The 15,134-nt window shown below is 41.4% G+C and overlaps 1 protein-coding gene across 9 annotated transcripts in view; it reads left to right on the top strand.

The window, feature by feature from the left end:
- Positions 1 to 15,134, top strand: part of MAPKAPK5 (MAPK activated protein kinase 5) — a 55,327-nt gene that overhangs the window by 19,906 nt on the left and 20,287 nt on the right. For 3 of the 9 annotated variants that reach the window (XM_034934526.3, XM_034934532.2, XM_034934533.2), the window contains exons 2-6: positions 2,707 to 2,780; positions 3,598 to 3,673; positions 5,015 to 5,112; positions 6,194 to 6,302; positions 8,543 to 8,638. In XM_034934526.3, the coding sequence (XP_034790417.1) occupies positions 2,707 to 2,780; positions 3,598 to 3,673; positions 5,015 to 5,112; positions 6,194 to 6,302; positions 8,543 to 8,638 (453 nt within the window). Of the gene's footprint in view, positions 1 to 2,706; positions 2,781 to 3,597; positions 3,674 to 5,014; positions 5,113 to 6,193; positions 6,303 to 7,728; positions 7,819 to 8,542; positions 8,639 to 15,134 lie in introns of those variants that run through there. The other 6 variants (XM_034934528.3, XM_034934534.2, XM_034934536.2 and 3 more) reach the window with 4 other exon arrangements.

The raw sequence follows: 15,134 nt of genomic DNA on the forward strand, positions 1-15,134 counted from the left end.
AATACAAAAATTAGTTGGGTGTGGTGGTGCGCAACTGTAATCCCAACTACTTGGTAGGCTGAGGCAGGAGAATCGCTTGAACTCGGGAGGCAGTGAGGCCAGATCACGCCATTGTGCTCCAGCCTGGGCGACAGAGCAATACTCTGTCTCAAAAAATAAAAAAATAAGTACAATGGAGAATTTGGTCAGACAACTTATTTTTACATCCGGGGGGTTGGGCATATGAACTCTGATTATAATGAATAGTTCAGTAGAACAAATCTTATTTTCCATAGAGTCTACTGTGAGTGTATGATTCCATTAGTTGAGTGGAACAGTTTTTACCACGATGCTTAAATTCTGCTTCAACTCCCTCCTTCCCACTACTCTATTCCCCTGGGTCTCGTCAGATACTCCTAAGTCAAACAGGTCATGTAGCAGATAAGTGAAGGAAGTAGGCAGGTTAAGTGGGTAGGTTTGAGTTCTGTTGAGGAGGTGGTGAGTGAAGATGGAGCCTAGGACCTCTCTGATTGGGCAGTACTTGTTCCTCATCTTTATGCTAGGGCCTGGGCAGTTACCCTTAATAGATGGAAAGGTGCTTAGGGTAGGGAATGGTAGAGGACGCCAGAGCCATAGATTATAGCCTTGATTGTGCCCATAACTCACTGTGTGACCTTGACAAGCTCCATAATCCTGACGCACAGTTTTTCAGAAGGGAGTTTGTGTAGCGATCTTTTGGGTCCTCCTAACTCAATATCCCTTCATCACAAGGCTTTAGTCTGCCTTTCTAGGGATTAATTCCTTTCTAGTCATTCATTCCATAGTTATTTACTGTATGCTGAGAACCTTTACCAAGAATTGGACACACAAAGGGGTGGAGATGAAGACTTTCCAAGCCTGGCACATTCACTGGGTAGAGGCCTTGTTTTCATACCTGAACTTAGCCTGGTATACTAGCTGCTCAGTGAGTGTGTATTACGTAAGCAAATATCCTATTCCTGTATACTAGTGAGCAGGATTCTTGTGCTGCATAGTCTATCAGATTTTCATTGCAACAAAACAACGTGAAAGTCTTATGGATTTTGATTTTTTTTTTTTTTTGAGATGGAGTTTTGCTCTTGTCGCCCATGCTGGAGTGCAATGGCGTGATCTTGGCCCACAGCAACTTCTGCCTCCTGGGTTCAAGCGACTCTTCTGCCTCAGCTTCCTGAGTAGCTGGGATTACAGGCATGCGCCACCATGCCTGGCTAATTTTGTATTTTTAGTAGAGATGGGGATTCTCCATGTTGGTCAGGCTGGTCTTGAACTCCCACCTCAGGTGATCCTCCCACCTCGGCCTCCCAAAGTGCTGGGATTACAGGCATGAGCCACTGTGCCCGGAAGGATTTTGATTTCTTAAGTTCTGCAGTTGGTTTCCTATTTTACCTGTGGAACCCTGCAAAAATGAATTTTAGACTATCACAATTTAAATATGTGACTTTCTTGCCTGTAACCCCAGCTATTTGGGAGGCTGAGGCAGGAGGATTGCTTGAAGTCAGGAGTTTGAAACCAACCTGGGCAACATAGCGAGACCCTCTCTCTAAAAAAAAGAAAAAAGAAAAAAATTAGCCAGATGCTGTGGTGTGTGCCTGTTTTCCTAGTTACTTGGGAGGCTGAGGTGGTAGGATCATTTGAGCCCAAGAGTTCAAGGCTGCAGTGAGAAATGATCACACCACTGCACTCCAGCCTGGGTGACCCTCGGTCTTCTCGGCTCACTGCAGTCTCCGCCTCCTGGGTTCAAGCAATTCTCCTGCCTCAGCCTCCCGAGTAGCTGGGACTATAGGCACGCGCCACCACGCCCAGCTAATTTTCGTATTTTTTAGTAGACACGGGGTTTCACCATGTTGGCCAGGATGGTCTTGATCCCTTGACCTCATGATCTGCCTGCTTTGGCCTCCTAAAGTGCTGGGATTACAGGTGTGAGCCCGGCCGAGACCCTGTCTCTTATAATAAATAAGTGAGTGAATGAATTAATTAATTAAATTCTTTTTTATCTAAAAGCATATGGCAACAGAGGCTAACATGCAATAGTTAGCCAAGAATTCCATTACAACTTTCATTAAACTGTAGAGGCTCTATCCTAAACTGTTGAAAGTTATTTATATCAGAAATATACTTACATAATGAAATTGACAGAATATATCTGTACACAAAATGGTGCTGTTGGAAATTGGATGTTTACTATGATATTGATTAGTTACTATTTTTTTTGAACTTTTAAGTCTCAGTTTATTCAGTTATTCCAATAATGTAATCAACTTGTTCAGGGATATAGGCCTCTACAGCTTGGCAGCATATATCTGACTAGTCTTTCTAGAATCTCATAAAATATACTTGACCATTGTAGCAAAGAGGCATTTAGTAATTGATGCATTTTGAAAGAGTATCTTCCTCTCAGAACCCCCCAAAAGCATTGATTGTCTATGGAAATGTACCTTATAGATGAGCTGAATAATTTCCTTTATCGTGAAGTCTTTGCTTTCTTGTTGGAAAATTGGAAAACAATGTCTGAGTCATTGTCATTTAGACAAAATGTCATAAAGCCCTGTAGAACACAAAGTTCTGCTTATCAGATTCTCTTAGAAGATGAGCTGTTGAGCGACAGGTCTTCTGTTGTCCCATCTCTGCTTATTCAGTTTGTTAACTGAGGAATCATTCTCTGTCCTCTCCCTTTTTTTATATTAATAGGAAACTTCCATTTTAGAAGAATACAGTATCAATTGGACTCAGAAGCTGGGAGCTGGAATTAGTGGTCCAGTTAGGTAAGAGATCCATATGAGAAATTATGGCAAATTGTTGGCATGTGCAAACTCTGAGAAGGGCCATTTGAAATACATCTTGAATTAGACACATCAGGTGTGCCAGATTTGAGGAATAGGCTGAATTTAACAAGTACAGGTTTTTATGTTAGGCTTTTTCTCATGTATTTAGGAATTAGTTAAGAGTGACTGAGTCGCATGGTCTTTTTATAGAGTCATTTAAGATGTCGAGACTGGCCAGGCGCGGTGGCTCATGCCTGTAATCCCAGAACTTTGGGAGGCTGAGGCAGGCGGATCATGAGGTCAGGAGATGGAGACCATCCTGGCCAACATGGTGAAACCCCGTCTCTACTAAAAATACAAAAATTAGCCAGGTGTGGTGGTGGGTGCCTGTAATCCCAGCTACTCGGGAGGCTGAGGCAGGAGAATCACTTGAACCAGGGAGGCAGAGATTGCAGTGAGCTGAGATCATGCCACTGCACTCCAGCCTGGCCACAGAGCGAGATTCTGTCTCAAAAAAAAAAAAAAAAAAAAAAGGGTGTCGAGACTGTGGGGCCACTGTAGCCAGCTGAGGCCATTATTTTTTCATTGACCCACAGCCCCAAAAGCATGGCTTAGAAGCTGAGGCCTGAGCATTGGCTGCTGGGCAGAGGGGTGAGATGCTTCTTTCCCCCACCTGCTACCCTTGGGGGCAAGTTTGTTCTGGATGCACCTGGCCATATCCTTGATGAGAAGTACAAATCTCAAAGAAAAAGCTTGTTAAATTAATTTTCATTCTAACATATATGATCTCTGACTGATTTTTTTTCTCTAAATCTAGAGTCTGTGTAAAGAAATCTACTCAAGAACGGTTTGCACTGAAAATTCTTCTTGATCGTCCAAAAGCTAGAAATGAGGTATGCTTTATTGCCTCGACTTAATTAAATAGTTGAAGTGCCTAAGAATTGTTATTTTGCAAGTAAGGCAGCTTCCTAGAGAGAATACAGTGATGCATAAAAAGTTTTATGTCCAAACTTTACCTCTCTTCCCCATTCATGCTATCTTAGTAAAGTAGTCCTAGATCTGTCAATATCAAAGGCCACTGAGTCATTTCCTTTCAGCCACCTCTTGTTCTTTTAAAATTAATGTGATTCTTGTACCCTCATGTATTCAGATTTACCTCAGTTTTGCTTATTGAAGAAGGTACTTAAAGGTGGAGATAAAATAGCACGAGGAAGAGTCAGGTGAATGGTGTATAAAAGTGATGCTACAGGAGGACTCTGAGGATGTTTCTAGTTTGTTTCTTCTTTTTGAGACAGAGTTTCACTCTTGTTGCCCAGGCTGGAGTGCGATGGCGCAATCTCGGCTTACAGCAACCTCCGCCTCCCGGGTTCAAGTGATTCTCCTGCCTCAGCCTCCCGAATAGCTGGGATTACAGGCATGCGCCACCACGCATCTTGTATTTTTAGTAGAGACAGGGTTTCTCCATGTTGATCAGGTTGGCCTGGAACTCCTGACCTCAGGTGATCCATCCGCCTCGGCCTCTCAAAGTGCTGGGATTACAGGCGTGAGCCACTGTGCCCGGCCTTTAGTTTTTAAAAATATACATTGGGTTTGTTTTTGTTTCTGTTTGAAACCGAGTCTTGCTCTGTCACCCAGGCTGGAATGCAGTGGCACGATCATGGCTCACTGCAGCCTTGACCTCCTTAAGCTCAAGTGATCCTTCTACCTCAGCCTCCTGAGTAGCTGGGACCACAGGCATTTGCCACCATACCTGGCTAATTTTGTTTGTATTTTTTGTAGACATGGGGTTTTGCCATGTTGCCCAGGCTGGTCTCAAACTCCTGGGCTCAAGCGATCCACTTTGGCCTCCCAAAGTGTTGGGATTACAGGTGTGAGCCACTGCCCCTGGTTATACATTGGTTTTAAATTATCTGGATATGGTAATGACATTCTAATAACATGTGCAATGAAGGACTTCTTTTGCGTAAAGAAATGCAAATAATTTCTAAAATGAAATGAATTGTTTGCCAGATTTTCCTTTGCAAATAAATGGAACAGTAGGAAGTAAATCTGTTGGTGAGTTTTTATTCATGGAAAAAGCATTAAGGAGATAATCTTTGAAAACACTGGGTTTTTACATCATTCTGAGTGATAAAGTTTTTATTGTAATTAGCTTGTACCTAGTATGGTCAGTTTTTGGAGAGAAAATGTTGGTATCCCCTACCTATTGATACATTTCCTCTGTTCTCTTTAAGGTACGTCTGCACATGATGTGTGCCACACACCCAAACATAGTTCAGATTATTGAAGTGTTTGCTAACAGTGTCCAGTTTCCCCATGAGTCCAGCCCTAGGTAAGACTACACAGTGTCATCATCAAATGCCCACATGTAGGCCAATGTGTAGTGGAGCTGTCCTCTCTTTTATGTGCTCCCTCCCCTTCCCTCTCCTTCTTCCTCCTACCCTCCCTTCCTCTGCCCTTCCTTCTCCCCCTCCATCTCCCTTTTTGTAATTTGGAAAATGTCAAGCATTTGTAAAAGCAGACAGAATTATGTAATGAATCCTCAAGTTCTCATGATCCATCCTCAACAGTAATCCTCTTGTGACCAGTCTAATTTCATCTATGCCCCTACCACTCTTCACATCCCCTGATGATTCTGATTACTTTCTCATTTCAAGAAAGCATTTAATGTAGAATTTAAACAGATTCTATTTGAAATCAGTGAAAGGGGCCCAAATATTATTCTAGGCAGAGTCTTAGAGGCTGATAAAACAAAAAGCCTTTATTATTGCTTAGTCTAACTTTCCTTTTAAAGAAATAAATCAACATTATTCTTTTAGTTACCAAATGTTTGGCAAGCATATTGGGTGGCATTCTAAGTCTCTTTGTTAAAATTCAAAATTAAATAAGGTATGGTTTTTTTTGGGAGGACTGAGATGTAAACCCATCATCATAGCAGTGCAATAGGCACTAAGGACAGGCATCCCTAAAATATTCTAAGCTTACAAAGGAGAGGAGCTGCTAACTATAGTCTGGGAGGAGAGGTGTCTCACAAAGGCTGTGTGGAAGCTAGGACTTGAAGGAAGGGTAGGAATTTTCCAGATGGAAAAAGAAGACAGAATTTTAAAAACAAATGGGAAATCAAACAAATGGGAAAAAACCGCTTATTTTTCACAACTGTGCTCTGTTGGTGAAAGCATTTGGATGGAAGCTGGAAGCATATATGAAAGAATGGTAGCCAAAAATCACATTAAAATTTTTTTTTCAGAACATGAGAATTTTTGCTCTTAGTAACTGTGTTACCCTGGACTTAGGAAGTTGTTACACACTTTGTAGATGCAGTATCTTTAGGTCAGCTTCTTAATGTTTCAGGGTTTTTTTGTTTCTTTTTCTTTTTTTTTTTTAACTTAACAAAATCAAATGCTTTCAAACAGGGCCCGACTCTTAATTGTAATGGAGATGATGGAAGGGGGAGAGCTATTTCACAGAATCAGCCAGCACCGGCACTTTACAGAGAAGCAAGCCAGCCAAGTAACAAAGCAGGCAAGTTAACCCCAGGTACCAACCAAACTGCCACCAAAGTTGGTTAACAAGCGCAATTTCATTGGGGGGAAGAAAAGAAAACTTAAAGAAAAGCTCTATTTGACTTCTCATTGCCTGCTTTGTTATGTAATCAGAAAAGATGTTTTGACAGGAGAAATGTGACCCCTTTTATACTTGGGGGTGGGGGTACTGTGTTCTTAATTGGTTGTCAACTGTTTCCTGAGGCTGCTGTGAGATTTCAATAAACTCTGGAAGGAAGGCGATCTTAACTGCTTTGTAGACTGCAGTTATCTTTAGGCATGTAGCTACCAAGTACTGTTATTGAACTTTGCAATAAAATGCTGCTGATACCACCTGAAAGATTGTATGGTATAAAAATATATTTTAGGAGAATTGTACATAAGATGCTTCCTGCATGTGAGCCACCTTTCTGTGATTTCTTCAGATTTAATAATATCCTAAGATCTTTGTAATTCTGAATTATTCCTGGTTATATTCTATGTTGACATCACATTTTATTGCTATAGAAATGATTTATGTCACAAACAATACTAGGAATCCAGCTGATAATCACTTCTTGCAGAGGTGAAAAGCTAAACCCTCAAGGCTTATCTTCATACCAGGCAAGCAAAGCAAAGAGAATTAGGAAGCACAGCCCAATTGCTTCTTAATAAAAAGTTCTTCCAAGTTTCCCATGAACCTTAAGCAATTTTGGATGCCTCCTTTCTGGTAGGGAGGAACTGATACTTGGATTGCTGAGAAAATTCCATATGGAGAGTTAAAGAACAAGTAAAATCTGTTCTTTCTGTTTGATTTTTAAAATTATACCTTTAATTTTTTCAAATATTAGGATTAAAGGATGAGCTCTGATAATCTTCTATAAAATAAAACCCCTTCAAATCCACATAAACAGGCAACATTTTCAACAAGCATGATGAGCAAAATGAGTTTCCAGTATTAGTTGGAAAAACCCAGTCAGCTGATTTCTTGACCCTCAGCTCCCTGGAGAGTGCCATTCTTGTCTGAGCCAGGCGAGCCTGCCGGTAGCCCTGCTGTGGAAACTGCGCCTGCTGACCATTGCTCAGCTTAGGTGTTTCTTCTGCAGTGTCTGTCATACCTCAGATGAATGAAAGTGGGAGCATTTCATTTTTCCCATTTCTTACAGGATTTACCCATCAGTTTATTCTGACAAAGAATTGCTGTACCATCATATTTTTCTGTCTGACAAAATACAAGTTGCAGTTAAACTAAGCTTAATCCATTCTGTTTCTTGGTATTCCAAGTTTTTCTTAATTTCTGCTTTAAAATTGAAACTGAACGCAGTCTTAATGAAGGCTTGTTTTTTAACATCCTGAGTTCTCTACACCAGGTGTATTAAAGAGTGATCTTTTCTAAGAAGCGACTGTTTCATTGTGTCTTTTTTCAGATAGCTTTGGCTCTGCGGCACTGTCACTTGTTAAACATTGCGCACAGAGACCTCAAGCCTGAAAATCTGCTTTTTAAGGATAACTCTTTGGTGAGAAGACTGTTTTTCTGCATTTTAGTGCTGCAACTCTTAACATAGTTCAGGAGTGGGTGTGTTTGGAGCGCTCTGAATTCATGGTGAAAAAGCTTTAAGCCAAAGTGCTTCAAACAGCTTATTTCTTCAACTCGTTCCCTTGCTAGAGGCTCAGAGAAGCTGTACTACTGTACTCCCGGCATTGATAATTTTGGATGATACTGATATGTATTTGTGGGACTTAATGATTTTGGATATTATTTGGAGGACCTTTGGGAAGGGGCAGGAATCTGTATGCTGTTATATATTATCTCGTTTCATTTGCTGTTTTCCCTTTCAGCTCTGTCCCCTGCCCCGTGTCCCACCAGATAAGTTGCTCTGTCTATCATGAAGCTTATGGCAGATATTAAAAGTGAAGTAGCATCCCAGATTGATGAGAGGTGATGGGCTTATAGAGTGAAGGGTTCCTAGGCCAAGACCTTGACGTTAGTGCTGCCCTTACAAGTTCTAAAGCAAAAATAGCTGTGTGAGTGGGTAGGAATTCCTTACTTCTGCATTACTAAGGACAGTTCCTCAGTGTGAATCATTGTCTCCAGACCTGGGGACATGTTATTTTCATAAGTTCGCATCTCAGCCGGAAAGAAACTTGTTAGATCTCAGGGTAACATGTCTTACACCTGGATTTTCCTTTAATGTTTACTGAGCACTCTGGAGCAGTGACTCCTTTTTTTTTTAATTTCAGGATGCCCCAGTGAAGTTGTGTGACTTTGGATTTGCCAAGATTGACCAAGGTGACTTGATGACACCCCAGTTCACCCCTTATTATGTAGCACCCCAGGTAAGCATGTGCGGTTTCTGTCCTAAGATCTGTCACCAAGCTGCCCATCAACTCGTGTTCCTTCTATTCTACAGCACAAGTAGGCATATATTACAGATGGGAGGGGGAGAACTTAGCTTTAGAAACCTACAGATTGCTTTATTTGGTGTAGATCTTTTATTCTTTTAAAATCAACTTTAGCCAGGTGCGGTGGCTCATGCCTTTAATCCCAGCACTTTGGGAGGCTGAGGCGGGTGGATTACAAGTTCAGGAGATGGAGACCATCCTGGATAACACGGTGAAACCCTGTCTCTACTAAAAAAAATATAAAAAATTAACCGAGTGTGGTGGCGCACACCTGTAATTCGTGCTACTCAGGAGGCTGAGGCAGGAGAATCGCTTGAACCTGGGAAGTGGAGGTTGCAAGGAGCCGAGATGGCACCACTGCACTCTAGCTTGGGCGACAGAGCGAGACTCCGTCTCAAAAATAAATAAATAAAATAAAATAAACTTTATTGAGGTATGATTTAGAAGTATGATTTACATACAGTAAAATACCTCCACTTCAAGGAGAGTTTGATGAGTTATGACAAATATATACCCCATATGGCGACCACCACATTGAAGATGTGGAACACGCCCCTCACTTCACAAGCTGCCTGTGCCACTTTGCAGTCAGTCCCCTCCCAACTTAACCCCTGGCCCTAGGCAACCACTGACATGCTTTCTGTCATTATTGGTTAGTTTTGCCTGTTGAAGAATTTCAGAAAAATGTAATCGTGGACTTTGTATGCTTCATTTCTTTTGCTTAGCATGTTTTTGAGATTCGTCCATGTTCCTGCATTTATCACTCGTTAATTCCTTTTCATTGCCAAGTAGTATTTCATTATATACCTAAGCTGCATTTGTTTTTTCCATTCACTGACAGGATTTTGGGTTGTTTCTCATTTTTGGCTATTATGAAGAAAGCTGCTAGGAACACTTCATTTACAGTTTTGGGGGGACATGTTCCCCCATGCCCATATCTTTTTTCCAAAATGGCTATACCATTTTATGCTTCTACCAGCAACGTATAGAGTTCCAGTCATTTCACATTTTTACTAACGCCTCATGCTTGTTGCTTGTCAGCATTTGTCATCTTAGTCATTCTGGTAGCGGGCAGAGTATTACTTCATTATAGTTTTAATCACGACATTGTCCTGATGGCCACTATTTTGGAGCACTTTTTGTACATGTGTATTGGCCATTCTGTTGTAAGTATGGGCATTCATCTTTTGCCATTTTGTTATTGTTGGTTTCTTGTTAAAGAATTGAGGTATAAGAATTTTAAAATATTCTGGACACAGGTTCTTTGCCATATGTATGTTGTATTCTTACTGCTGCTGTAACATATTGTCACAAACTTAGTAGATAAAAACAACAGAAATGTATTATCTTATACTTCTGGAAATGAGAAGTCTGAAATGGTACTCAGTGCTATAATCAAGGTGTCAGCAGGGCTGTGTTCCTTCTGGAGGCATTTCTTGCCTTTTCCAGCTTCTAGAGGCTGCCTACATTCTTTGGCTTGTAGCCTCTTCCTTCATCATCAGAGCCAGTAGCATAGCATCTTCCAATGAATGTCTCTCTCTATGACTTTGACCCTCTTGCCTGCCTCTTATAAGGACCCTACTGATCACATTGGCCTTACCTAGATAACTCCCCATTTTAAGATTCTTAACTTAATTGTTCTGCAATACAAGGTAAAATAATCCCAGGGATTATAACATGGACATCTTGGGGGGCCATTATTCTGCCTTCCATATATATATCATGAATATTCATCTCAGTCTGTGACTTGCCTTTTAATTTTCTTAATGGCCTTTGAATAGCAGAAGTTTTGAATTTTAATGAAGTCTGTTTCACCATTTTTTTTTTAATGCTTAGTACTTTTTGTTCCTAAGATCCACAAGCATAAATATTTTCTCTGATGTTTTCTTATAAGAGGTTATAGCTTTAGCTTTTACATTTGGGTCTGTAATTCATCTGAGTTTGTGTGTGTATGAAATGAGAGACCAGGTTCTTTTTTTCCCCCTTAAGGGTGTCAAGTTGTTGCAGCATCATTGGTAAAATGTTTTTTACAAATCATCATTTGTAAAAGGATTTGTAAAAGGATTGCATCATTGAATTGCAGTTTTTTGTTTGTTTGTTTGTTTGTTTTTGAGACGGAGTTTCATTCTTTCTGCCCAGCCTGGAGTGGTGCAATGGCGCGATCTCGACTCACTGCAACCTCTGCCTCCCGGGTTCAAGCAATTCTCCTGCCTCAGCCTCCCAAGTAGCTGGGATTACAGGAGCCCACCACCATGTCCGGCTAATTTTTTGTATTTTTAGTAGAGACGGGGTTTCACCATGTTGGCCAGGATGGTCTTGATCTCTTGACCTCGTGATCCGCCTGCTTCGGCCTCCCAAAGTGCTGGGATTACAGGCATGAGCCACTGCGCCTGGCCTGAATTGCAGTTTTGTTGAAAACCAGCTGGCCATATATCTGTTGGTCTTTTCTGGATTCTATTCTGTTTGTTTAATATATGTATGTGTCTATAGCAAGAGCATCTGCATTATTGTAGCTTTACATTATATCTTGACTTCAGATTCATTCTTTTTCAAAATTGTTTTGGCTATTCTAGATCCTTTGCATTTCTCTACATTTTAGAATTCACTTCTGTATAACAGAAAAGCCTCCTGGGATTTGACTGGGGTGGTATTTAATCTGTAGGTGAATTTGGAGAGAACTGATATCTTAACAATATAAAAGTCTCCCAATCGATGAACAAGGTATATATCTCTCCATTTGTTTAGGTCTTTAATTTTCCTAAAAAATGTTTATGCTTCTTAATGTTACAGGTCTTGCACATATTTTCTTAAATTTATCCTTAAATTTTGTTTTTGGATGCTGTTGGAAATGATATTGTAAAACATTTCAGCTGGGCATGGTGGTTCACGCCTGTTATCCCAGCACTTTGGGAGGCTGAGGCAGGCGGATCACCTGAGGTCAGGAGTTCGAGACCAGCCTGGCTGCCATGGTGAAACCCCATCTTTACTAAAAATACAAAAATTTGCTGGGCGTAGTAGCCAGTGCCTGTAATCTCAGCTACTTGGGGGGCTGAGGCAGGAGAATCTCTTGAACCCGGGAGGTGGAGGCTGCAGTTAGTCGAGATCATGCCATTGCACTCCAGCCTGGGTGACTAGAGTGAAACTGCATCTCAAAAAAAAAAAAATTCATTTTCTAATTTTAACTAGTTTATAGAAATACTAGTGGTTTTTTTTGTTTGTTTTGGGTTTTTTTTTTTTTCTTTGAGATGGAATTTCACTCTTTGTTGCCCAGGCTGGAGTGCAGTGGCGCAATCTCAGCTCACTGCAACCTCTGCCTCCCGGGTTCAAGCAATTCTCCTGTCTCAGCCTCTGGGATGACAGGCGCCCACCACCACACCTGGCTAATTTTTATATTTTTAGTAGAGACAGGGTTTCACCATGTTGGCCAGGCTGGTCTCGAACTCCTGACCTCAGGTAATCCACCCACTTTGGCTTCCCAAAGTGTTGGGATTACAGGTGTGAGCCACTGCCCCCAGCCATACTAGTGACTTTTTTTTTTTTTTTTTGAGATGGAGGCTTGCTCTGTTGCCCAGGCTGGAGTGCAGTGGCGCAATCTCGGCTCACTGCAATCTCCGCCTCCCAGGTTCAAGCGATTCTCCTTCCTCAGCCTCCCGAGTAGCTGGGACTACAGGCGCCCACCACCACGCCCGGCTAATTTTTTTTCATATTTTTAGTAGAGACGGGGTTTCACCTTGTTAGCCGGGATGGTCTCAATCTCCTGACCTCATGATCTGCCCACCTTGGCCTCCCAAAGTGCTGAGATTACAGGCGTGAGCCACTGCACCCGGCCCATACTAGTGATTTTTGTATATTGACTTTGTGTCTTGGGACCTTCCTAAATTCATTTATTAAATCTAGTAAATTTTTTGTAGATTTATTAGGATTTTCTTTTTTTTCTTTTTCTTTTTTGAGAGCCTAAAAAGTGGGCATGCCTCTTCTGTTGCTCGGCCTTTAGTGTTGGGTTTGAGGGTTAAATCACTCTACTCAAAAGTTGAGCTGAGTGTGAGTTTTGTTGTTGCTATCGTTGTCTTCAGTGCCTCAGTGGCATGGGATTCCTGTTTTGTTACCTTATGGTTAGGTGGGATCTGAAATGCCATTTTTTTTTTAATTAAAAAAAATTTTTAAAAAAATATTCCACTTCTACCCTCAGTCTTGGCCTTGCTAGTGCACCTGTACCTCAGAGGGGATCTCTCTTTACAGTCTTGGCCCCCCCTTAGCAATAGATTGCTGTCAGTTACTGCTTGGTCCCTGCAAGCCTGCCGAAAGGGAGATGGCAATGGGGGACCGAGAGGTATCTGTTTCTCTGCTGTTGGGCAGGACCTGTGTTCTTGAGTCTCATGAATATCTGGTGGAAGTCTGTGCAGAAGATTATGGGAGCAGGCATGAGTCTTCCTTGTTTGTATGGCTCCTAGAGGGTCTGTACTCTTATCCTAGCCTACATTTTGCCTTTAGCAGTTTGTTAAAAACCTCGCTGAATTCTTTTTACCCAAATGGCATGTGATATCACTTCCTCCTGCGCTCTGCCATAGGTGAGCCAGCTTTCACTCCCCATCTCTCCTTGGAAGGGCCTGACTTAAAGATTTCCGAATAATTGGTTGCCCTGAGACCTGATCTTTGATGGGTTCAAAAAAAGTGATGGGCCGGGCGCAGTGGCTTACCCCTGTAATCCCAGCAGTTTGGGAGGCTGAGGGGGGCGGATCACTTGAAGTCAGGGGTTCAAGACTAGCCTGGCGAACATGGTGAAACCCCGTCTCTACTAAAAAGACAAAATATTAGTCGGGTGTGGTGGCAGCCACCTGTAATCCCAGCTTCTCGGGAGGCTGAGGCAGGAGAATTGCTTGAACCTAGGAGGTGGAGGTTGCAGTGAACAAAGATTGAGCCATTGCACTCCAGCCTGGTGACAGAGCGAGACTCCATCTCAAAAAAAAAAAAAAAAAAAAGATGATTTTATAATTTATCTTTGACACTTTCCAGCTTTCTATATCCTAGCAGAAACAGAAATCCCAACAATTTGGGTGGAAGGAGGGTGAGGATCAAAAAACTACCTATGTGGTATTATGCTTATATAAAACCTGGGTGATGAAATAATCTGTATACCAAACCCCTGTGAAGACACTGCAGTTCACCTATATAATTAACACGCATAAAGCACATGTACCCCTGAACCCAAAATAAAAGTTAAAAAAAAAAAGTCCCAACAATTTGATTATGTATGCATTCTTGTTCCTTTGTTTTTCCTGCCAGGGATCTCTTGAGCTCCTGGGATCTGTTGGTTTATGGTGTTTATCAAATAAACACCATATCAAATAAAAATTAGGAAATTTTTCAGACATCATCTCTTCAACAATTTTTCTACTCCTCTACTTGTTTTCTGAGACTTCCAATCAGTGACATATATATTAGACTGTACAGGGAACTGGAGTTCTGATCTTTTGTATTTTCATCCTTTTTTCCTTTTCTTTCATCCTTTTTTTTCTTTCTGCTTTCCCTTCCCTTCTTCCCTTCTGATATATACTCAATAGTGGCACTGCTGGATGATAAGGTATTTCTAGTTTTAATTTTTTAAGGAAGCTTCCCACTGTTTTCCATAGTGGTCATACTAATACACATTCTTACAAACAGTGTACAAAGGCTCCCTTTTTTCCACATCATTGTTAAAACTTGTTATCTTTTATCTTTTTTAATAGCCACTGTAAAAGGTGTGAGGTAATATTTCATTGTGGTTTTAATTTTAATTTTAATTTTTTTTTTTGAGATGGAGTCTTGCTCCTGGCACAAGCTGGAGTGCAGTAGCATGATCTCGGCTCACTGCAACCTCCACCTCCCGGGTTCAAGCGATTCTACTTCCTCAGCCTCCCGAGTAGCTGGGATTATAAAGGCATGTGCCACCACGCCCTCGGCCTCCCGAGTAGCTGGGATTAAAGGCATGTGCCACCACGCCCTCAGCCTCCCGAGTAGCTGGGATTAAAGGCATGTGCCACCACGCCCGGCTAATTTTTTGTATTTTTAGTAGAGACAGGGTTTCGCCATGTTGTTCAGGTTGGTCTTGAACTCCTAACCTCAGGTGATCCACTCGCCTTGACCTCCCAAAGTGCTGGGATTACAGGCGTGAGCCACCATGCCCAGCCTGTTTTTTTTTCTTTAATATTTCTGGCCTACAAATGACTCCATTTGCTCATTTTTTTAATGCAGTGTATGAAAGTTTCAGGTCTTCTGCATTTTCACCTGCATTTGGTATGGTCAGTCTTTTTTATTTTGGCCATTTTAGTGTATATGTAGTGGTATTTCTTTGTAGTTTTAATTTGCATTCCCTAATGAGTAATGATGTCTGCCATCTTTTCTTTTGTGTACACATTTGTGTATGCACCTGCCTTCTGTATATTTTCTTCGG

The sequence above is a fragment of the Pan paniscus genome, chromosome 10 (assembly GCF_029289425.2).
Source record: "Pan paniscus chromosome 10, NHGRI_mPanPan1-v2.0_pri, whole genome shotgun sequence".
In the NCBI taxonomy this organism is placed as follows: domain Eukaryota; kingdom Metazoa; phylum Chordata; class Mammalia; order Primates; family Hominidae; genus Pan; species Pan paniscus.